The sequence below is a fragment of the Theobroma cacao genome, chromosome 5 (assembly GCF_000208745.1).
Source record: "Theobroma cacao cultivar B97-61/B2 chromosome 5, Criollo_cocoa_genome_V2, whole genome shotgun sequence".
Classification (NCBI taxonomy): domain Eukaryota; kingdom Viridiplantae; phylum Streptophyta; class Magnoliopsida; order Malvales; family Malvaceae; genus Theobroma; species Theobroma cacao.
The window spans coordinates 34639688-34664735 of record NC_030854.1 but is presented as its reverse complement, the minus strand read 5'-3'; the positions used below and the strand labels follow the sequence as shown (position 1 = coordinate 34664735).

The window sequence follows — 25048 nt, the reverse complement described above, 5'->3', positions numbered from 1 at the left end:
TCTTTAAAGGCAATGGTTGTGATTTATCTTTTAAGAAAGTAATGAGCTTGAGTGATGAACATCTAGTCAAAGCACATGTTCGACCAAATTCATGAGTACTATAAGAATATGTATTCTACATTATCCTCATTATTAGCAGCCGGTTCCTTTCCAATTTCCATGCATTAGTCTTCCTCATTGAAAGCATCAGTCCGCATCTTTCTTGACCTGTCTACACTAGTTGAGAGAGCTAGCTGCGAGGCATGACAAAAGATGATTATGTTCCACTCTTCGAAACAAGGCCGTTTAAGGGACGGATCCTTTTCAGGCTGTTCGCAGCTTCCATCTTTGTGGGCATCTGCTTCATTTGTATCTACAGAGTAAGGTTTCTCCCGGAGGAAGGAAAAGTTGAGAGATGGACTTGGATTGGGTTGTTTCTTGCTGAGCTATGGTTCAGTTTTTATTGGTTTCTCACCGCAGTTTGTAGATGGGACTCTGTCTACCGTCTTCCTTACAAAGACAGGCTCTCTCAAAGGTATCTCGAACATATATCTTAAGCTATTCTAACAAGAAAAAGGAGCAAATTTAAGAAAAAAATAATAAATCGAAAGAATAAAGTTTATTTCGTTTCTGATAACTGCGTGTGTTTAATCATATCAGACTGTATTTTTTTATATACTTTGTTTTAATCTCTAACAATATAACAGATTCGATAAAGAACTACCTGGCGTAGATATATTTGTATGCACGGCGGATCCACTGATAGAGCCACCGAGCCTGGTGATCAACACAGTGTTATCAGTGATGGCTTATGATTATCCGCCAGAGAAGTTAAGCATCTATCTATCAGACGATGGAGGGTCAGACTTAACGTTTTATGCCATGTTAGAGGCTGCAACTTTCTCGAAGCAGTGGCTGCCCTTTTGCAAGAAGTTCAAAGTAGAACCAAGGTCGGCCGAGGCTTACTTCAGGACGGCTTTTGAGCCGCGAGAAGATCCTGTCAAGGCCAGAGAGTGGCTTTCAGTAAAGGTAATTTAATTGGTTCACCTTTCTCACATCAACCACTGTTAAATGTTTGTCGTTTTGTGCAATTATTGATGCATTGTTTCCATCTAAATTGGACTTCCTCCAAGAGTCCACTAATTTATTAGGATTTTATGTACCAAAATACTATTTTTATTATTTATTATATTAATTGACAACTTTAAAATTCCTATATATTATCAAATTAAAAAAATTAAAATTCTTGATATAAAGTCCTTTAAAAACAAAGTTTTTGTTTTACTCTCCAGTAAAAGTCAAAGGGATAAAAATATCTTGGGTTTAAAAACTACTATTTGCAATTTAATAATTAATCATTGACGTTTGAGTTTTATTCATTTGATCTTCGGGTGCTACCAAACAAAACCAATAGAGACCCCTAAGTTTATTAATTTGTTCTTTTCTCGTTATTGTTATTGTTTTTTATTATTAATTATTTTGTTTCCAAGCACAAAAAGTGGTCTTTGTTTGACCTTAAGTATGTGTAAAACTGTGGCTGTCTGATGTTAATTCGTCCCAAAAAAATGGGGTGAGATTGAGAGATACACTTGTTTTTTGTTTATTGTTTTACCGAAAAGAATTGGGTACATAGAAAGATAACAATGCATATACTTTTTTTGGAAAATACTTTATTCCAATCACAAAAATATGATTTTTTTTTAAAAAATAAAAATCACATCAAAGAGGAATTGATTTTATTAAAATTTTTATTTGAAAATCTCTTTCGTGCGCATGCGCGCACACACACACATACACACACACATATATATATATATATATATATATATATATATATTCTATTAAAGAAAAAAATGATTACTAAACCAAATTATTCCCAGGCCTCATATTTAAAATTTTTTTTGAATTATTAATAAAAATTTAAATAAATTTTTATTTTTTTATTACGTTCAATCAAGCTCTTTATTTTTATTTCAAGCCTAATAAGCTTTTATCATTAATGGTTGATAAATTATTTTTGATCAAAATATTATTTATCATTTTATACGATTGAAAATTTTATATGAATACATTAATATGTTACATCATCATCCATATTATAACATGTCACCTGTTATGTAATTAGTCAACTATTACTTGTAAAAATTTATTTAATTCAAAATAAAATATAAAAACTTGATTCAATGTAATAAAAAAATAAAAATTTATTTAAATTTTCTTAGTTAATTTTTAATTATAATGATTTGTTATTTTGTAGCATAGCTAAATTTTTTACTTTCACACATTTTTATTACTATCATTTTTTTTCTGTTCTTATCCAGATTCTAGGTATCACTATATCACTGTTACTATTGTTAAGGGTGTATATTATTTGCTCCAGCAGTTATATGTAAAAGGTGTGGATTTTTGTCTTAATCATGCAGAAACTATACGAGGACATGAAAATGAGGATTGAAACCACCACAAAGTTGAACCGAATTCCTGAAGACATTCGTAAACAACACAAAGGATTTCGCGAATGGGACTTTGTTTCAAGCAAACATGATCATCAAACCATTCTTCAAGTAATTAATTAAGCTTCTACAACTTGGTAATATACTTGAGCTTAGTTAGTTAATGGTGTTTTAATTAATTTCTTAGATCCTCATTGATGGGAGAGACCCCAATGCGGTTGATGTTGAAGGAAGGCCTCTGCCAACTCTTGTGTATTTGGCACGAGAGAAGAGACCCCAATTTCACCACCATTTTAAAGCTGGAGCCATGAATGCTCTTGTAAGTACCATTATAGCTAATTGTTTTCCTTTTTGTATGCCATTGAAACCTTTTCTTACAGTAGATAAATATATAGATCAGGGTATCATCAAGGATAAGTAATGGTCCAATCATTCTCAATGTGGATTGTGATATGTACTCGAATAATTCAGAATCGATCAAAAATTCTTTATGCTTTTTCATGGATGAAGAGAAGGGAGATGAGTTTGCCTACGTACAGTATCCTCAGAATTTTGAAAATCTCACCAAAAATGAATTGTATGGTGGTTCTTACCGAGTAATACAAAAGGTAATCAAGCATAACATAAATGTTTTACTCTAATTAATGTACTGCAAGCCGGTGGTTGATCTAATAAGGAAGATTCTGATGATTTTTGTTTTCCTTCGATCTGTCTGTGATGGGTTATCAACAATCAAGTTGGAGTTTCCAGGACTTGACGCAAATGGAGGACCATGCTATATTGGCTCTGGATGCTTTCACCGCAGAGAGGCTCTTTGTGGGAAGAAATATGACAAAGACTGTAAGGTTGATTGGAAGAGACTACATGAGAGAAAGGTTAAAGAAAGTGCAAGCGTCCTAGAAGAAACATGTAAAGTTCTTGCAAGCTGTACCTTTGAACAGAACACACAATGGGGAAAAGAGGTTCGTAAAGCTCGTTCTCACCTACCTAAACATATGTACAAATAAGCACGTGCATGCACACAAACAGACAACTTTCCATAATAATAATGATATGAATATTTGGTTGCAGATGGGATTAACATATGGCTGCCCTGTGGAGGATGTAATTACAGGATTGACTATACAATGTAGAGGTTGGAAATCTATCTACTTAATTCCTCAAAGAGAAGATTTCTTGGGAGTTTCTCCAACAACATTATTGCAGATGTTAATACAACATAAGAGATGGTCGGAAGGTCACTTACAAATATTCCTGTCAAGGTACTGCTCCCTGTTGTACGGACATAAAAAGATTCCTCTAAAACTTCGACTTGCATATTGTCCTTACAACTTGTGGGGCGCAAACTGCTTGGCAACGTTGTACTACGTTGCTGTGCCATGCCTTTGCCTGCTTAGAGCCATCTCATTGTTTCCTAAGGTATGAATCTCCTCACTGACAAACTTGCTCTTTGTGGGACTATTTTAGAAACAGCAGGCTGATGATTTGGAATCAATGTCACAATCAAATCTTTAAAACAAAAATATTTTCAAGTGAATAACCAAATCCTTTTTCACAATCAGACATCAAGCCTCTGGGTGCTTCCATTTGCATATGTTGCCTTTGCACACCGCGCATATAGCCTTGGAGAATTCCTATGGTGCGGAGGCACATTCCAAGGTTGGTGTAACGATCAAAGGATGTGGATGTTCAAAAGAACAACTTCCTACTTCTTTGGCTTCTTCGACACCATCTTGAAGCTATTAGGGTATTCAAAGGCAGCCTTTGTCATCACGGCCAAGATAGCTGACGATGAAGTCTTGAACAGATATGAGCAAGAGCTGATAGAGTTCGGTGCTACTTCACCAATGTTTGATATTTTAGCAACACTTGCAATGCTCAATCTGTTCAGCAGCTTGGGGGCAATCAAGAAGGTCATCTTGGAAGCTGATCACTCCAAGGTTTTGGACCTATTTGGGTTGCAGATTCTCCTCTGTTTGCTTTTGGTTACTATCAACTTCCCTGTATACCAGGCACTCTTTTTCCGAAAGGACAATGGTAGAATGCCCAGTTCGGTAACTTACAAGTCCATCGTTTTTGCCTTGCTGGTCTGTACACTAGCCATGTATTAAATCACTACGCCAATGAAAAAAAGATAAAAGGGTACTTATTAGTTCCGTTTTCCTTTCCAGAATAAGGTGTATTCTGAACTGAAATAATATATTGTTCTGTTTCATGTCTAAGGGTATGTTAAAATAAATGAATTTCACAATTTTTTTTAATTTCATTTTGATGTTATTGGTCTCACTATCAGGAAAACATTTCTGTATCATTTTGTTTTTCCAATTCGTATGAAAATTGAAATGATTTTGTAAAACAAAGAGAAAGTCTTATTTTTATCAAATAAAGCATTCCATGGTGTTTTTAAGGTAAAAATCATTTCTAAATTAAGGAATTCTATTTCTATTTTAATTTGTAAGGGAAGCCAGATTCAAATCCATACTTTTTAAACAAAGAGATTATACATTAATTAATAAATCAAATGCTTGGGTGCTCGTCATAATCTGCTTAAGCTATTAAATATGTAACATGTTACATATTACATATTAAATTATCATATTTTCAATATTTTCATTAGTAAAAGAATTTCTTTGGCTAAACCTATTAAATAATTAGTTAATCATTCTACTAAATTATTTTAGTTGTTTCATCATCTTCATCCAAATTATTTATCCTATATGACAATAAATTAGTGTGAAATTTGAGCGTGAGATGGGTGAATTAATGAATTCATAATTGAGATAATCCAATTTGCACTAATAAATTAGTCATGTCATGTTTGGATAAATAGTTGAAATAAAAGTATTAAGATAAATAGTATTTGATGATAACTCTACTACTTTTGACTGAGAAAAAAAAATATTCGATGATTTTTTTATAATTTTTTTAACCAACTATTGCACTTTTAATTTATTTCTTGTAAATTCTAATTAAGCCATCACAACTTAAATAATTAATCAGTCAATGATATTCAAGCCATTTTGGTGATAGAATTAGGATAAGCTTGGAATATTAGGCGCATACATCATAGTGGCAAAACCTTTTAGCCCCAGATTTCATCGTAGCATTAAAATAATAGGATGTGTAATTAAGTTTTGATTAATTATATAAATAATCACAGGAAAGGACAGTACTAGTAGGCAGTGCCGTAGTGCATTTGGGTTTCTGAATATCCTGCAATTAATTAAGACTTAATCTGGAAAAACTAATTAATTAATGCAATTTTTTTTAAAGATTGTAGTGCTGCCACCCAATAAAAATATGATATTATGATAGTATGCATTTTAATTAATGATGATTGGATTAGAAAAATGGGGAGATGGAATCTAACCATCTGTTTTCTTTTTAAGATATTTTATATCTCTTGTAAAAGAATAGATCTTGCCATATAAATATTTAAAAAAATTACAATTTGTATTCTTATAATAGTTTTATATTTTTTTTAAATAACAGATGCTTTCGACCACCTTTGAAAAAAAAACTTTCCATGAAATTTTCCATTAAAATTCCAATAAAAATGAATTTTTTCTTAATATGTGCTTAGGTCTCGTAAGAAAGCGAAATATTAAAGGATAGGACCAAACCAAGGCTGTGTCATTTAAATAATGATGTCTACAACTTATTTAGGCTACCCCATGAGTATGATTTTGAATCGACCTCTCACTTTTTAAATTGCTAGTTCAAATAGACAAGTTCTCGAGTTTCCTTCTTGCTTTGAGATTTTTCTAAAAAATTTCTTTAATTAGAGTAAATTGAATTTATTGGTAAAAAAAAGTAAATTGAATCCGTCTTTATTAAAATTTTTATGAAATTTTCATATGTACTTTTGATTAATTTTTTTATTGTAACCTGAAATTATAGTTTAATCTTTCAAATGAACCGATATTATGTTTTTTTTTGTCTATTTATATGTTTAGAATATTATAATTGAAATTAATATATAAAATTTTTATGAAAATAAAACAAACCCATGGTTCTTTAATATCAAAAATTAAAAATGACCATGAAAAATATATATGAAGATGAAAGACAATAAATCAATAAATAGTAAGCCGAAAGACGTTGCTCTCATGTCAGCCACTTTTAGTGCTATATAGACTTTTATATGGTACGATTCATCACATTCACCATCCACACTAGTTGAGAGAGCTGGCAGGGAGGCATGGCAAAGGATGATTATGTTCCACTCTTCGAAACAAGGCCGGTTAAGGGACGGATCCCTTTCAGGCTGTTTACAGCTTCCATCTTTGTGGGCATCTGCTTCATTTGTATCTACAGAGTAAGGTTTCTCCCAGAGAAAGGAAAAGTTGAGAGATGGACTTGGATTGGGTTGTTTCTTGCTGAGCTATGGTTCAGTTTTTATTGGTTTCTCACCACAGTTTGTAGATGGAACTCTGTCTACCGCTTTCCTTACAAAGACAGGCTCTCTCAAAGGTATCTCATACATATAGAAGTTATTTTAACAAAAAACTAGTTAATTCAAGAAAAATTGAATGAAGTTTATTACGTATTTTATAATTGTACGTGTTTAATTTTATCTGAGTATATTTTTTATCTGCTCGTTTTAATCTCGGACAAAATAACAGGTTCGAAAAAGATTTACCGGGAGTAGACATATTTGTATGCACAGCGGATCCATTGATAGAGCCACCAAGCCTGGTGATCAACACAGTGTTATCAGTGATGGCTTATGATTATCCGCCAGAGAAGTTAAGCATCTATCTATCAGACGATGGCGGGTCAGACCTAACGTTCTATGCCATGTTAGAGGCTGCAACTTTCTCAAAGCAATGGCTGCCCTTTTGCAAGAAGTTCAAAGTAGAACCAAGGTCGCCCGAGGCTTACTTCAGGACAGCTTTTGAACCAGTAAATGATCCCGTCAAGGCCAAAGAGTGGCTCTCAGTAAAGGTAATTTAATTGTTTCACTTGTCTTACATCAACCACTGTTGAATGTTTGCTTTTTGCGGTTTTCTGCAATTATTGTTGCATTGTTTCATCTAAATTGGACTTCCTCCAGTACTCTACTAATTAATTACGATTTTTGTACCAAAGTAGTATTTTTATAATTTGTTTTATTAATTAACAACTTTCAGGTTTCCATTGAGTAATTACTTAATAATTTTTTTTTGAAAGGTAGTAATTGCTTAATAAATTAATTTTTTGTGATCGAAAATTTATATTACTTGCTTCCATCTTATTTTCTTTGTCTATCTTTTTCTTTGGAATGTTCTAATATAAAATTTTATATTTTTATATTATAAATTTTTTTAATGTCTTTTGAAGAATTTTTTTCACATTAAAAAGCATTGCAAACCAATACTCCATATATTATCAAATTAAAAAATTAAAATTCTTAATATAAAGTCCTTTAAAAACAAAGTTTTTGTCTTACTCTCCAATAAAAGTCAAAAAGGACAACAATATCGTGGGTTTGAAAATTACTATTTGCAATTTATTAATTAATCAGTGACTTTTGAGTTTTATTTATTAGGATATTTTGATCTTCGGGTGCTACCAAACAAAACCAATAGGGATCCCTATATATTAATATCTTTTGACGATCCGAGTAGCACCAATTACTAATGCTTGTTTTGTTTAAGTTTATTAACTATTATTATTACGTTTTTTGTTTTCAAGCACAAAATGTCTTTGTTTGACCTTAAGCATGTGCAAAACAGTGTTTGTCTCATGTTAATTTGTCCAAAAAAATGAGGTGAGATTGAGAGATAAACTTGATTTTTATTTATTTTTTACCAAATAGAATTGGGTACATAGAAAGATAACTATATACTTTTTTTTTTGGAAAATATTTTATTTGAATTATAAGAATATAATAGTTGTTTAAAAAGAAAAATCACAACAAAACAAAACGATTTGGTTAAAAATTTTATTTGAAAATGATGCATATATATGTAAGGAGAGTGATGATTTGGATATCCAATCTTTATTCTATTAAAGAGGATAATTATTACTAAACCAAATTATTTGGAAGTATAATATGTAAAAAAGTTTTTGAATTATAAATTTAAATAAATTTTTATTTTTTATTATGTTTAATTAAATTTTTTATTTTTTTATATTTATGTGACGTTGACATGTTACATTATTATCTATTATGACATGACAACATGTTATATCATGATCACATGGTATAAAATAATAAAAGACATTTTAATTAACAACAACAATTAGTTAATTATTAGTTATAAGAATTTATTTGATTTAAAATAATAATATAAAAGTTTGATTGAATATAATAAAAGAGAAGTTTATAAAAGTATAATAATCTGTTGTTTTATACCATAGAGCTAAATTTTTTACTTTCTTACTTTTCTTTTTTTTTAGATTTTATTAACCTCAATCATGCATATTTCAAGTCTCTTACTTACTACAATAGACTTTTCATGACACATTGACATGGTTCGAATATTGAAAACCTGTACACTTACAAAAGAGACTGCACAAAAAGCCATTGACAGTGAATATCATGAATGCTAAACTTCTAACCTAATTCGCAAGAAGAGTTTTAGAGCTGCTTGCCCCTAAGCAAATGGATGAACATAGCAGTGTTACAAAGAGAATATCTCGATCAAAAAATAAGGCACATCCTTGGTCGAAACGAAAACACAGATCCTACTAATGAAACAAACAAAAAACCAGAGACAAACTTTCTTACTATTGTTAAGTATATATTATTTGCTCCAGCATTTATATGTAAAAGGTAAGCATCTTTTTTCTTAATTATGCAGAAACTATACGAGGACATGAAACTGAGGATTGAAACCACCACCAAGTTGAACCGAATTCCTGAAGACATTCGTAAACAACGCAAAGGATTTCGTGAATGGGATTTTGTTTCAAGCAAACATGATCATCAAACCATTCTTCAAGTAATTAATTATGCTTCGATAACTTAGTAAAATACTTGAGCTTAGTTTTAATTGCTGGTGTTTTAATCAATTTCTTAGATCCTAATTGATGGGAGAGACCCCAATGCGGTTGATGTTGAAGGAAGACCTCTGCCAACTCTTGTGTATTTGGCACGAGAGAAAAGACCGCAATTTCACCACCATTTTAAAGCTGGAGCCATGAATGCTCTTGTAAGTACCATTATAGCTAATTGTTTTCTTTTTCATATGTTATTGAAACCTTTTTTTACGGTGGATAAATATATAGATCAGGGTATCATCAAGGATAAGTAATGGTCCAATCATTCTCAATGTGGATTGTGATATGTACTCGAATAATTCAGAATCGATCAAAAATTCTTTATGCTTTTTCATGGATGAAGAGAAGGGAGATGAGTTTGCCTACGTGCAGTATCCTCAGAATTTCGAAAATCTCACCAAAAATGAATTGTATGGTAGTTCCTTCCGAGTAATAAATCAGGTAATCAAGCATAACAGAAATGTTTTACTCTAATTAATTTAATGCAAGCCGGTGATTGATCTAATAAGGAAGATTCTGATTATTTTTGTTTTCCTTCCATCTGTCTGTGATGGGTTATCAACAATCAAGTTGGAGCTTCCAGGACTTGACGCAAATGGAGGGCCATGCTATATTGGCTCCGGATGCTTTCACCGGAGAGAGGCTCTCTGTGGGAAGAAATATGACAAAGACTGTAAGGTTGATTGGAAGAGACTAAATGAGAGAAAGGTTAAAGAAAGTGCAAGCGTCCTAGAAGAAACATGTAAAGTTCTTGCAAGCTGTACCTTTGAACAAAACACACAATGGGGAAAAGAGGTTCGTAATGCTCTTTCTCACCTACCTAAACACATGTTCAAATGAGCACGTGCACGCACACAAACAGACAACTTTCCATAATAATAATGATATGAATATTTGGTTGCAGATGGGATTAACATATGGCTTCCCTGCGGAGGATGTAATTACAGGATTGAGTATACAATGTAGAGGTTGGAAATCTATATACTTAAATCCTCAAGGAGAAGCTTTCTTAGGAGTTGCTCCAACAACATTATTGCAGACGTTAATACAACATAAGAGATGGACGGAAGGTCACTTGCAAATATTCCTGTCAAGGTAATGCTCCCTGTTGTATGGACATAAAAAGATTCCTCTAAAACTTCGACTTGCATATTGTCCTTACAATTTGTGGGCTGCAAACTGCTTGGCAACGTTGTATTATGTTGCTGTGCCATGCCTTTGCCTGCTTAAAGACATCTCCTTGTTTCCTAAGGTATGAATCTCCTCACTGACAAACTTGCTCTTTTTTGTACTATTTTAGAAACAGCAAGCTGAATTTGGAACCAATTTCACAATCAAATCTTTCAAACGAAAATGATTCCTTTAGCATTATCATCATTCTTAATATGCTTTCTAAATTTCCAGCACTCAACTTTTTCAATTAAATTTGTCAAATCTTTATTTGGCAATGCATTTGCGACTAAATGCAGCTCAATTGCAATGTCAAACGAGCTTTAAACATAACACATCCACGGAGTTTGTAAATTTGCACATGAATAACTAAATCATTTTTGACAATCAGACATCGACCCTCTGGGTGGTCCCATTTGCATATGTTGCCTTTGCACACCGCGTCCATAGCCTTGGAGAATTCCTATGGTGCGGAGGCACGTTCCAAGGTTGGTTTAACGATCAAAGGATGTGGATGTTCAAAAGAACAACCTCCTACTTCTTTGCCTTCTTCGACACCATCTTGAATTTATTAGGGTTTTCAAAGGCAGCCTTTGTCATCACGGCCAAGGTAGCTGACGACGATGTCTCGAAAAGATATGAGCAAGAGCTGATAGAGTTCGGTGCTACTTCACCAATGTTTGATATTTTAGCAACACTTGCAATGCTCAATCTGTTCAGCAGCTTGGGGGCAATCAAGAAGGTCATCTTGGAAGCTGATCACTCCAAGGTTTTGGACCTATTTGGGTTGCAGATTCTCCTCTGTTTGCTTTTGGTTACTATCAACTTCCCTGTATACCAAGCTCTCTTTTTCCGAAAGGACAATGGTAGAATGCCCAGTTCGGTTACTTACAAGTCAATTGGCTTTGCCTTGCTGGCCTGTACACTGGCCATGTATTAAATTACTACGACAACGAAAAAAAGATAAAAGGGTACTTATTAGTTCCGTTTTCCTATCCAGAATTTTCTGCATAAGGTGTATTGTGAACTGAAATAATAGATTGTTCTGCTTCAAGTCCAAGGGTATTTTAAAATAAATGAATTTAACAATCTTTAATTTCATTGTGATGTTATTGGTATTACTATCAGGAAAACAATTCCATAATTTCATTATTCCAATTCCTGTGAAAATTAAAACGATTCTATAAAACAAAGAGAAAGTCTTATATTTATCAAATATAGCACTCCATGGTGTTTCTAATGTGAAATCATTTCTATGTTAAGGATCTCTACTCCTGTTTTATAATTTGTTTCATTTCTTAGGCTATTAAATATGTAACATGTTACAAATTACATATTAAATTATCATATGTTCAATATTTTCGTTAGTAAATAATGAAGGATATTTTTCCATTTGGTTTGACTTAATGATTTGCTTTCCTTAATCGTAGGCCCAATTATAAGGCATTACCTTTATTTAGACAATATATTTCATCGTATAGATTGTTTTTCTTTTTATATTAATGCTGTAACTTGTATATAAACAGATGAGTGCTTATCAATAAAACCATTCCAAGAAAGCATGCAAACTCTTCAGTAAAAGCACTTCTTTGACTAAATCTATTAATTAATTAGTTAATCATTCTACTAAATTATTTTAATTGTCTCATCATCTTCATTCCAAATTCTTTATCCGATATGACAATAATTCAATGTTAAATTTGAGGGTGGGATGGGTGAATTAATGAATTCATAATTGAGATAATCCGATTTGCACTAATAAATTAGTCATGTCATGTGTGGATAATATAGTTGAAATAAAAGTATTAAGATAAATAGTATTTGATGATTTTTTTCAATAATTTTTTTTAACCAACTATTACAATTTTATTTATTTCTTGTAAATTCTTATTAAGCCATCACACTTAGATAATTAATCAGTCAATGATATTCAAGCCATTTTGGTGATAGAATTTGGATAAGTTTGTAATATTAGGCGCATACATCATAGTGGCAAAACTTTATAATTAAGTTTTTATTAATTATATAAATAATCACAGGAAAGGACAGCAGTAGTAGGTAGTGCATTAGTTTTCTAATTATCCTGTAATTGATTCAAATTTAATCTGGAAAAACTAATTAATTAATGCAATTTTTAAAAGATTGTAGATCTGCAACCCAAAAGAATAATACACTATGATCGTACGTATTTATTTAATGATGATTGGATCAGAAAAATGGGGAGTTGGAATCTAACCATCTGTTTTTCTTTTATGATAGTTTTAATCTCTTGTAAAAGAATAGATCCTGACATATAAATGTTAAAAAATATATTACAATTTGTATTATTATAAACGTTTTGTTCTTTTTGGTAACACTCTAGAATAACAGATACTTTCGACTGCCTTTAAAACAAACAAATACCTTTGACGAAATTTTCTATTAAAAAAGAAATGTTTTTCTTAATATGCATTGGTTAGGTCTCGTAAGAAAGCGACCAATTAAAGAATAGGACCAAACAAAGGCTGTGTCATTTAATTAATGATGTCTACAACTTAGTTTTGGCTACCCCATGAATATGATTTTGAATCAAACTCTCACTTTTTAAATTGCTGGTTCAAATAGACAAGTTCTCAATTCTCCTTCTTGCACTAGAAATATTTTTGAAATCCCTTTAAATTAAAGTAAATTGAATTCATTGGTAAAAAAAAAAAAGTATATTGAGGTTCAACGTCAAGCAGATCTTTTACATGTCTTTGAGTAGTGTGGAGATTGATTGTTATGGGAATAAGGTTGGAAGAGAGACTACCTGGTGGCAACCCTGCGACTCGAGAGGAGTAGTGTGAATTTGAGAAGGCTTCTGCACTCTCTAACCTTGTTGCTGCTGCCAACCATAAAAACTCATTTCACAGGTTTGGAAGTCCATCTCTGGTTGAGCTCTGGACCCAGACTAATGATTCTATGTGATTTATCTGTGCGTGACTCTGCTTGTGTGAGTGATACTGGCAATTCTTATTGAAGGATTTACTTTTAACAGGGTTCATGAGTTATGTCGAGTTAATGCTTTTTGTGAGGCTGAATTTTGGCCTGATTGTGTATCGATAGGTACTAGGAATTTTTTTATATAGGGAAGCTTTTGTGCAGATGGGGTGTTCAGACTGATGGCCTTGATTTTGGGATGATATGTGCATATTCATATATAGCATCTTAAAATCGGGCGAAACTTTTGTACCGATCCAGGGAACACTTGATTCCATGCTAAGTAATGAAACCCTTAATTTTCAAAAAAAAAAATTAAAAATTAAAATTTGCCACAAAAAATATATATGAAAAGGAAGCCGTAACATGGTGCTCACATGCCAGCCACTTTCAATGTTATATATTGACATTTATACGTTAGCGTTCATCCCATTCAAGCTAATACATGCAATATTATATTTTATTTAAAAAATTGGGTTTAAAGTCTTTCTTTTGAATAAAAAATTGAAAAAAGAATACGATTAAATTGAACCAATTATCAAATTGTTACAGATTTAGTATTCGATTGTGGATGACAACGAAATATTACAAATAACTTTTAAAGGCAACGGTTGTAGTTTTTAAAGGCAACGGTTGTAGTTTATCTTTTAAGAAAGTACTAAGCTTTGAGTGATGAACATCTAGACAAAGCACAAGTTCGAACAAATTCATTGAATACCAAGTCTCATCATCCCTTATTTAAAAATATATATTCTACATCAACCCCATTGTTACCTGTTGGTTCCTTTCCAATTTCCATTCACTCTTCCTCATTGAAATCATCAGTCCGCATCTTTCTTAGCACCCATCTACACTAGTTGAGAGAGCTGGGAGGCATGGCAAAAGATGATTATGTTCCACTCTTCGAAACAAGGCCGGTTAAGGGACGGATTCTTTTCAGGCTGTTTGCAGCTTCCATCTTTGTGGGCATCTGCTTCATTTGTGTCTACAGAGTAAGGTTTCTCCCAGTGGAAGGAAAAGTTGAGAGATGGACTTGGATTGGATTGTTTCTTGCTGAGCTATGGTTCAGTCTTTATTGGTTTCTCACCACAGTTTGTAGATGGAACTCTGTCTACCGCTTTCCTTACAAAGACAGGCTCTCCCAAAGGTATCTCATACATATAGAAGTTATTTTAACAAAAAACTAGTTAATTCAAGAAAAATTGAATGAAGTTTATTACGTATTTTATAATTGTACGTGTTTAATTTTATCTGAGTATATTTTTTATCTGCTCGTTTTAATCTCGGACAAAATAACAGGTTCGAAAAAGAATTACCGGGAGTAGACATATTTGTATGCACAGCGGATCCATTGATAGAGCCACCAAGCCTGGTGATCAACACAGTGTTATCAGTGATGGCTTATGATTATCCGCCGGAGAAGTTAAGCATCTATCTATCAGACGACGGAGGGTCAGACTTAACGTTTTATGCCATGTTAGAGGCTGCAACTTTCTCAAAGCAGTGGCTGCCCTTTTGCAAGAAGTTCAAAGTAGAACCAAGGTCGCCCGAGGCTTACTTCAGGACAGCTTTTGAACCAGTAAATGATCCTGTCAAGGCCAGAGAGTGGCTTTCAGTAAAGGTAATTTAATTGTTTCACCTTGTCTTACAACAACCATTGTTGAATGTTTACCGTTTTGTGCAATTATTGATGCATTGTTTCCATCTAAATTGGACTTCCTTCAATGCTCTACTAATTAATTACGATTTTTTGTACCAAAGTACTATTTTTATAATTTGTTATATTAATTAACAACTTTCAGTTTTCAATTGAGTAATTAGTTAATAAATTAATTTTTTGTGCAGTTCCAATTTTTTATCAAAAATTTATATTACTTGCTTCCATCTTATTTTCTTTGTCTATCTTTTTCTTTGGAATGTTCTAAAATAAAATTTTCTAATATTTTTATATTTTTATGTTATAATTTTTTTTATGTTTTATAAAGAATTTTTTCACATTAAAAAGAATTGAAAACCAATACTCCATATATTATAAAAAAAATTAAATTATTAATATAAAGTCCTTTTAAAACAAAGTTTTTGTCCTACTCTCCAATAAAAGTCAAAGGAATAAAAATATGTAGGGATGAAAAATTACTACTTGCAATTAATTAAGTAATCAGTGACGTTTGAGTTTTATTTATTTGGATATATATTTTGATCCTCGGATGCTAATATATACATGAAGAGTGTATTTTTAAAATTTTAAATAAAATTTTATTATTTTATTATATTTAATTAAGCTTTTTAATTTTATTTTATACTCACATGACATTAATATGCACGGAATATAAAAATATCGCATGATCACATTAAAATATCACATCATCATTTATGATAATATGTTTGCATGTGATGTTATTGTTGTAACATAGAATAACAAATTACATTTTAACCAACAACAGTTAATCGATCATTAGTTATAAAAATTTATTTATTTCAAAATAAAAATATAAAAACTTAATAATATAATAAAAAATTTACAAAAATATAATAATTTGTTGTTTTGTACTAGAGAGCTACATTTTTACTTTCTTACTATTGTTAAGTATATATTATTTGCTCCGGTGTTTATATGTAAAAGGTGAGGATCTTTTTTCTTAATTATGCAGAAACTATACCAGGACATGAAATTGAGGATTGAAACCACCACCAAGTTGAACCGAATTCCTGAAGATATTCGTAAACAACACAAAGGATTTCGTGAATGGGACTTTGTTTCAAGCAAACGTGATCATCAAACCATTCTTCAAGTAATTAATTTCATAAACTCCTAATTAATTATGCTTTGATAACTTAGTAATATACTTGAGCTTAGTTATAAGTTATTGGTGTTTTAATCAATTTCTTAGATCCTAATTGATGGGAGAGACCCCAATGCTGTTGACGTTGAAGGAAGACCTCTGCCAACTCTTGTATATTTAGCACGAGAGAAAAGACCCCAATTTCACCACCATTTTAAAGCTGGAGCCATGAATGCTCTTGTAAGTACCATTGTAGCTAATTGTTTTCCTTTTTGTATGTTATCGAATGACCTTTTTTACGGTGAATAAATAGATTAGGGTATCATCAAGGATAAGCAATGGTCCAATCATTCTCAATGTGGATTGCGATATGTATTCGAACAATTCAGTGTCAATCAAGGATTCTTTATGCTTTTTCATGGATGAAGAGAAGGGAGATGAGTTTGCCTACATACAATATCCTCAGAATTATGAAAATCTCACCAAAAATGAATTGTACAGTGGTTCCTTCCGAGTAGCAAAAAAGGTAATTAAGCATAATAGAAATGTTTTACACAAATTAATGTAATAAAAACCAGTGATTGATCAGCGATTCTGATGATATATATATATATATATATTTATTTTTTTTTTTTCTTGGATCTGCCTGTGATGGGGTATCAACAATCAAGTTGGAGTTTCCAGGACTTGATGCAAATGGAGGGCCATGCTATATTGGCTCCGGATGCTTTCACCGGAGAGAGGCTCTTAGCGGGAAGAAATATGACAATGGCTGTAAAGTTGATTGGAAGAGACTAAATGACAACATGGTTGAAGAAAGTGTAAGCGTCCTAGAAGAAACATGTAAAGTTCTTGCAAGCTGTACCTTTGAGCAGAACACACAATGGGGAAAAGAGGTTCGTGACGCTCTCTCTAACATACCTTAACATATACAGTGATAAGCATGTGCACGCATACAAACACATTATATAGATAACTTTCATATATATAATAATAATAAGTTTTTGGTTGCAGATGGGTTTGAAATATGGCTGCCCTGTGGAGGATATAATTACAGGATTGAGTATACAATGCAGAGGTTGGAAATCAATCTACTTAAATCCTCAAAGAGAAGCTTTCTTAGGAGTTGCTCCAACAGCATTATTGCAGATGTTAATACAACATAAGAGATGGTCGGAAGGTCACTTACAAATATTCCTGTCAAGGTACTGCTCCCTGTTGTATGGACATAAAAAGATTCCTCTAAAACTTCGACTTGCATATTGTCCTTACAATTTGTGGGCCGCAAACTGCTTGGCAACGTTGTACTATGTTGCTGTGCCATGCCTTTGCCTGCTTAAAGACATCTCCTTGTTTCCTAAGGTATGAATCTCCTCACTGACAAACTTGCTCTTTTTTGTATTATTTTAGAAACAGCAAGCTGAATTTGGAATCAATGTCACAATCAAATCTTTCAAACGAAAATGATTCCTTTAGCATTATCATCATTCTTAATATGCTTTCTAAATTTCCAGCACTCAACTTTTTCAATTAAATTTGTCAAATCTTGATTTGGCAATGCATTTGCGACTCAATGCTGTCAATTGCAATGTCAAACGCGCTTTAAACATAACACTTCCATGGAGTTTGTAAATTTGCACATGAATAACTAAATCATTTTTGACAATCAGACATCAAGCCTCTGGGTGCTCCCATTTGCATATGTTGCCTTTGCACACCGCGTCCATAGCCTTGGAGAATTCCTATGGTGCGGAGGCACATTCCAAGGTTGGTATAACGATCAAAGGATGTGGATGTTCAAAAGAACAACCTCCTACTTCTTTGCCTTCGTCGACACCATCTTGAAGCTATTAGGGTATTCAAAGGCAGCATTTGTCATCACGGCCAAGGTAGCTGACGACGATGTCTCGAAAAGATATGAGCAAGAGCTGATAGAGTTTGGTGCTACTTCACCAATGTTTGATATTTTAGCAACACTTGCAATGCTCAATCTGTTCAGCAGCTTGGGGGCAATCAAGAAGGTCATCTTGGAAGCTGATCACTCCAAGGTTTTGGACCTATTTGGGTTGCAGATTCTCCTCTGTTTGCTTTTGGTTACTATCAACTTCCCTGTATACCAAGCACTCTTTTTCCGAAAGGACAGTGGTAGAATGCCCAGTTCGGTTACTTACAAGTCCATTGTTTTTGCCTCGCTGGCCTGTGCACTATCCATGTATTAAATCACTACGAGAATGAAAAAAAAGATAAAAGGGCACTTCTTAATTCCTCTTTTCTTTCCAGAATTTTGTGCATGAAGTGTATGCTGAACTGAAATAATAGATTGTTTCACGATTTTTAATTAGTCAAATGAAATTTATAAATTTCATCTAATCACCAGTCAACATAATCTTCTTCGATGAATACCGTCATCAATCTTCATTTCAACCTTACCACTTTTGGAAGTAAACTGTTGAATGACTTGATTCTTGTAGCCACCTCCCATACATTCTCTGTTTCTTTTATCTCTGTCACTGTGTTGTTACCACTTTGTAAATAAAAAACCGGGGGGAACTAGAAGTGGGTGACATTTGGGGAATTGTTTAGTCATTTGGGGATGCTAAGTTAAACTTTTGGCGAAAACACGTCCTGCTATGTAAAGGAGCTGCTGGGAGCTCATTTCAGGCCAAAGCTTCTAGCCCTAGTCACCTATCGAACTTTTAGTATGGTAAATCAATTGCAAAAATCGGAGGCTGGTGGTTTCTTTGACTAACTTTTTGTTCGTTGGCTTTGATTCGTTGGGCAATTTTTGCTAGTTTACAGAGTTATCTCTCTCTGTCCCCCTCCTAGCTGTTTTGGTTCAGTTTAATGAATTTATACTTTTGGGTATTGCTTGGGTTGTTACGGTTTTAAGGATTTAAGTTCCGGCTTGGGCTTGCTTTTGATGATTTTGTCATGAACGAGGGAGAAAGGGGAAGTAAAGGTTATCTTCCTCTCTTTGAAACGGTGCCAGCAAGGGGACGCTTACCGTTTCAATTGTTTTCAGCTTCAACCTTTATAGGCACCTGCTTCATCTGGGTTTATAGAGCAAGTTACATTCCAGGTGTGGAAGGAAAAACTGAGAGATGGGCTTGGATTGGACTGTTTCTTGCTGAACTTTGGTTTAGCTTTTACTGGTCTCTCACACTTGTCCGCAGATGGAACCCTGTCTTTCGTTACACTTTCAAAGACAGGCTCTCTTCCAGGTCTCTCTTAATTTAATTCCCTCCTCTAATTTCATTTTATCTTATCCAATTTAAATATAAATCAATAATGCAAAGAATTTTTCTACAACAGGTACAATCAGGAAGCTTTGCCTAGCGTAGACATTTTTGTTTGCACGGCGGATCCTGGAATAGAGCCCCCAATTATGGTGATCAACACAGTCTTATCAGTAATGGCTTACGACTACCCAACTGAGAAGATAAGTGTATATCTATCTGATGATGGTAGCTCAGATTTAACCTTCTATGCGATGTTAGAAGCTGCACGTTTCTCCCAGATATGGCTACCGTTCTGCAGAAAGCTCAAAGTAGAGCCAAGATCGCCTGAGGCTTTTTTCAGTAACGCTGCTGAACCACCTGATGATTCTGTCATTGCGGAAGAGTGGTTGTCCATCAAGGTAAGTTCTCTAAGGTCACAGGTTCATGGGTCGAGATGGATCGAACCAAGGCCTAAAATTCTTGACCAAAGCTGGGCCGAGCTCTGGACCCTTGAACAGGTCTACTCACCAGCTTTCTTGAGATATTTTTTTTATTTCTTTTAAATTACTAACATAATTCATTTACGGCCTATAAAATCACAGAATGATATATTATGAAATATATAAATCATTTCATATAACTCCTTAGTATATGTCATCTCATTGATAATTGATAAAGGAGGCGTTGGCCTTTTGATTGCAATCGTAGAAGCAAACTCGCTTGTCTACATCAAAAAGTTGAGACCAATCCAATTCTTCCACAATGTCCAGATTCAAAATCTTAAGTCCTAGTATTAAATTTTTCTTTTACAATTATAGAAATCATATGAAGACTTGAAGATAGGCATTGAGACCATCACAAAGTTGGGGAGAATTCCAGCTGACATGCGCAAGGAACACAAGGGATTTCGTGAATGGGACTTTGTTTCAAGTCAACATGATCATCAAACCATTCTTCAAGTAAATTGCTATATCTATTCTTTTTCATAGAATCCGCACTTCCATAAACAGAGAGCCTACAAGTTTTCCACAGCTTTTTCTTTTTCTTTCCTGGTGCTTAGATCGTACTTGATGGAAGAGATGCTGATGCTATTGACATTGAAGGAAAACCTTTGCCTACTTTGGTATATGTGGCACGAGAAAAGAGACCCCAGTACCACCATAATTACAAAGCAGGAGCCATGAATGCACTGGTAAACTATATTTTACTCTGCAGATTACTACTAGATTAAAAGTTGTTAACTGTCATTATCAGTTATCATCCTTCATGACGGATTTTTGTTAGATAAGGGTATCAGCGAGGATAAGCAACGCGCCAATTATTCTTAATGTGAATTATTCAAATAATTCAGAGGCCATAAAAAATGCTATGTGCTTTTTTTATGGATGAAGAGAAGGGACTTGAAATCGCTTATGTTCAGTATCCACAGAGCTTTTATAACCTTTCTAAGAATGACCTCTACAGCAGTTCCTTGAGAGTTGTAGTGGAGGTGAGCAGTAAATAACAACAAGAAATTTGTAAATTTGCGATAACAATATGAGGATATTTTGATCTACTTCTGATTATATATTGCGTACCTGGCAAACTATCAAGCTTGAGCTTCCAGGATTTGATGCAAATGGAGGGCCTAGCTATATTGGTACTGGATGCTTTCACAGAAGAGAGAGTCTTTGTGGAAAGAAGTATAGCAAAGACTTCAATGTAGAGTGGAGGAACGTGAATAAAAAGGTTCAAGAAAGCGCAAGAGTGTTGGAAGATACATGCAAAGTTCTTGCAAGTTGCACATATGAACAGAATACAGATTGGGGAAACGAGGTCTTTCTCTCCATCTCTCTGTATAATATGATTCTTTCCCTGAAAAAGAAAAAATACAATTTCATATCATTGCGTAATTGCAGATGGGGTTGAAATATGGCTGTCCATTAGAGGATATAATCACAGGTTTATCCATACAATGTAGAGGTTGGCGATCCATTTACTACAATCCTGAAAGGAAGGCATTCCTAGGAGTTGTTCCAACGACACTGTTGCAATACCTAGTACAACATAAGAGGTGGGCTGAAGGTGACTTGCAGATTTTTCTCTCAAAATATTGTCCCCTCATCTATGGACATGGAAGGATCCCTTTAAAACTCCAGCTTTCATACTGTCCTTACTTGCTGTGGGCTGTAAACTGCTTTGCTACACTATACTATGTTACAGTGCCATCCCTTTGCCTGCCTAAAGGCATCCCTCTGTTTCCAAAGGTAATATTCTTCTCTAAAACAATTTTCTGATTTATTTTTGGTTTAATTTTTTTGCATGCAATGATCGTTTATTTCATAATAAAGGATCTGATTTATTTTTGGTTTAATTTTTTTGCATGCAATGATCGTTTATTTCATAATAAAGGATCTTAGTTAAATGCCATTATAACAACTGAGCTGCTAACAAGTAAATCATTTTGAACCGCCAGATGTCAAGCCCTTGGGTCCTATCATTTACATATGTCCTCTTTGCCAACTGTGCATACAGCCTCGGAGAAGTTATATGGTGTGGAGGCACAATTCAAGAATGGTTGAATGATCAAAGGATGTGGATGTTCGAAAGAACAACTTCCTACTTTTTCGCCTTCTTTGACACTATCCTGAAGCTGTTTGGATTTTCAGAATCAGCCTTTGTCATCACTGAAAAGGTGGCTGATGAGCAGACATCTCAGAGATATGAGCAAGAGGTCATGGAGTTTGGCACTCCTTCATTAATGTTCAAAATCTTAGCAACACTTGCACCGCTCAATCTGTTCAGCTGCGCTGGGGGAATAAAGAAGGTTGTCACCCATTATGATCACATAAAGAGTTTGGACCAATTTGGTTTACAAATGCTTCTCTGCAGCCTTTTGGTCTACTTGAACCTGCCTGTATATCAAGGGCTCTTCTTCCGGAAGGACAGTGGCACAATGCCAGCCTCTGTAACACACCAGTCAATTATTTATGCTCTCCTAGCTTGCACAGTAGCCATGTACTAAACAAGCTGTCTTGTTATAGGGATCAATGTAAAGTAAAACTTCATTAAAAAAATCCCAAAAAGGTCAAATTGTGACTGTAATCAACTTGTTACCATAGTATAAAAATTATTTAACATGCAATCAATTTATTTTCTTGGACTCTTTTAGCGACAGCAAGCTAATCTAGAAGCAATTAGGCAGGATCAAAAATTCTTTTTAATGTGTTCCTAGCACTAATTCTTCTCTCCGAAGAATTTCCTGCTAAACCTACTAGAGTAATGTTAACATGACAATATGCAATACTTTCCCCCATGAAATTATGCGTCGCCTAGGCAAGCAGGGGTAGGGCTAATTTTCTTTAACACCCCGCTGCTCTTCCATTGATTCCTTCGTGGCCAGATTTTCTTCATTGCTCTGCCGCTCCTGTTGAATGCTCCATGATTGGTTATTCTTCATTCCTCTGTTGCCCTTCTTCCATGGCTGGATTTTGTTACCTCGCTCTGCTGCTCTTCTGTTGATTGATCTCCTCTTCTGCAGCTTCTTCCACGTGAAAAAGCATAGATTTTTTCTAGCTTATGCTCTTGTTTGAAAGGGCACAAAAGTTGTCTCTTCGTCTTTATTACCCTTTGCCCCTCACTCTTTTCAGGTGCTATTACAGTAGCGCATTTCACTCTTTTATATATATACATGTATGAATCATGTGCCTCTTGCTTGCTCTAGCATATATAATAGGATTTTTGAAATTCTTTCTTCACATAAAATAAATATTAGTAACAATTTAGTGAGGAATATCTAGCTTTTGATGGGATTATTAATATTAACATAGTTAAATTTTATAAATTAATACCCTTGGGATCATAAAAATTTATTAATTAATTGAGATGTTATTTAATTGATAAATTAATGATTTATTAATTTATACATCAATTAATGAAAAAGTAATTTATCAAGGTATTTTTTATTTTTTTTCAAAACATTAAACTTAATATACATTTATTGCGCATATTTTCTCTTGCAATACAAAAACATTTCATTAGAGCTGCTTAATACACTAAGAAAAGTTAGAGATAACATTCAAGCAAACATCAATTTCAAAAGTAAATAAGAAATATTGAAGTTATATTTTACAAATGCCTCATAATTGAATTATGTATATATATAATTTTGATGTATAAAGAGATTATTAATTTATATATCAAGTGAAATTTATGTATTTTTTTTAATTGCATTATCTCATAAATTTAGCAAATTAATTGGTCCAAAGTCCGAATCGGTCAAAAATATTATTTAATCGAGATTATTAATTTATCAAGTATTAATTTATAAACATTCTACTGTATTTCTAAAAATTATATGTTAATAAGTGCTTTTATTTTGATGTTTTAATTTGAAAGGAATCTAATTATGTTTTGGTGAAATTTATGTTCTCAAGTTAAATAAATAATAAAAAATATTTAAACACAAAATTGTTCAATTTGAAAATATAATTAAGATATATATCTTATTTAATATTTATATTTTTGAAGTTCATGCATACTTTTATATGTTGATGATAATAATTCATGACAACGATTGATTAAGAAGAATTGAGAATAAATTAAAAACTCCTTAATAATTCCAAGAATTCTGAAAATCTTACATCTCAATACTTTAAGGTTATCTCTTGCTTTATAAAAAATAAAATATCTCGTTTTAAATTTTCATGGTTTAAAATTTAGCTCTGCTCATATAACAAATTCATTTTGCAATTTCAAGAAGTAATTAAATAAATGTAAAAGTGAGTAATACTAGAAGTAACAAGCAAATGAAGTTAATTGAAATACTTGTGAAACGACTTGGATAGTCATGAATCAAGCCCTTAAGTCTTCCTGTTTGCATAAGTAGCCTTTGCACTAAGTTCTTCAAAGAATGGAGAGACATTCATTTTGTAGTATTTAAGCATTTGAGATACTTAAATGTATAGACTTTGACGAAGGTAGATAGGACATCCAGAAGAAGCCTTTGCCACCACGACAAAGGTGCAGGTGACAACGACTTCACGAAGATTATATGAGCAAGAATTAACAGGGTTTACTACTACTACACCCATGCTCAACGTTTAAAGCAAAAACTTGCCATCCCCAACCTGGGAATAATAAAATATGATTATCCATTGGGGGATATGTAGGAAAATAGATATGAAGCTAATGGTTTGATTAGTGTCTTTACTTATTATTTTCTTATAGAATATTAAATTATTATTTTATATTAATATTTTAACATTTCAAAAGTAAAAAATGAAATATTTATTAATAACATGAAATTGTAGGCAACTAAGAAGGTATTAACAAATTAGGACCATGTTTTAAGACATCGATAAAGCTTGTAATTTATAAATTTTTGTTGTTTAGACTCAAGATAGAGTTCAACTTAACCTATCAGAGAAACAAGTTGTCAAGGATGAAGACTGACTGTAGAAGATATTTGTTCTAAACAATAGGCTCCTTTCTAATATGCATTCTCTAGACGATGTACATC

General features: G+C 33.1%; 2 protein-coding genes and 2 pseudogenes across 2 annotated transcripts; all 4 read left to right on the top strand.

Annotated features, from left to right (window-relative positions):
* LOC18599862 (cellulose synthase-like protein E1) lies at positions 107 to 4683 on the top strand. Its single transcript, XM_018121739.1, has 8 exons — positions 107 to 514; positions 687 to 1008; positions 2403 to 2543; positions 2620 to 2751; positions 2828 to 3040; positions 3170 to 3394; positions 3504 to 3851; positions 3995 to 4683. Exons 1-8 carry the CDS (start codon positions 243 to 245, stop codon positions 4541 to 4543), a joined length of 2202 nt encoding a protein of 733 aa, XP_017977228.1. The 5' UTR covers positions 107 to 242; the 3' UTR covers positions 4544 to 4683.
* On the top strand, positions 6572 to 11643 carry LOC18599861 (annotated as a pseudogene).
* Positions 14366 to 18573, top strand: LOC18599860 (cellulose synthase-like protein E1). The gene is made up of 8 exons (XM_018121740.1): positions 14366 to 14694; positions 14847 to 15168; positions 16199 to 16339; positions 16439 to 16570; positions 16644 to 16856; positions 17002 to 17226; positions 17345 to 17692; positions 18001 to 18573. The coding sequence occupies exons 1-8, from the start codon at positions 14423 to 14425 to the stop codon at positions 18547 to 18549; spliced, it is 2202 nt and encodes a 733-aa protein (XP_017977229.1). The 5' UTR covers positions 14366 to 14422; the 3' UTR covers positions 18550 to 18573.
* Positions 18914 to 22636, top strand: LOC18599859 (annotated as a pseudogene).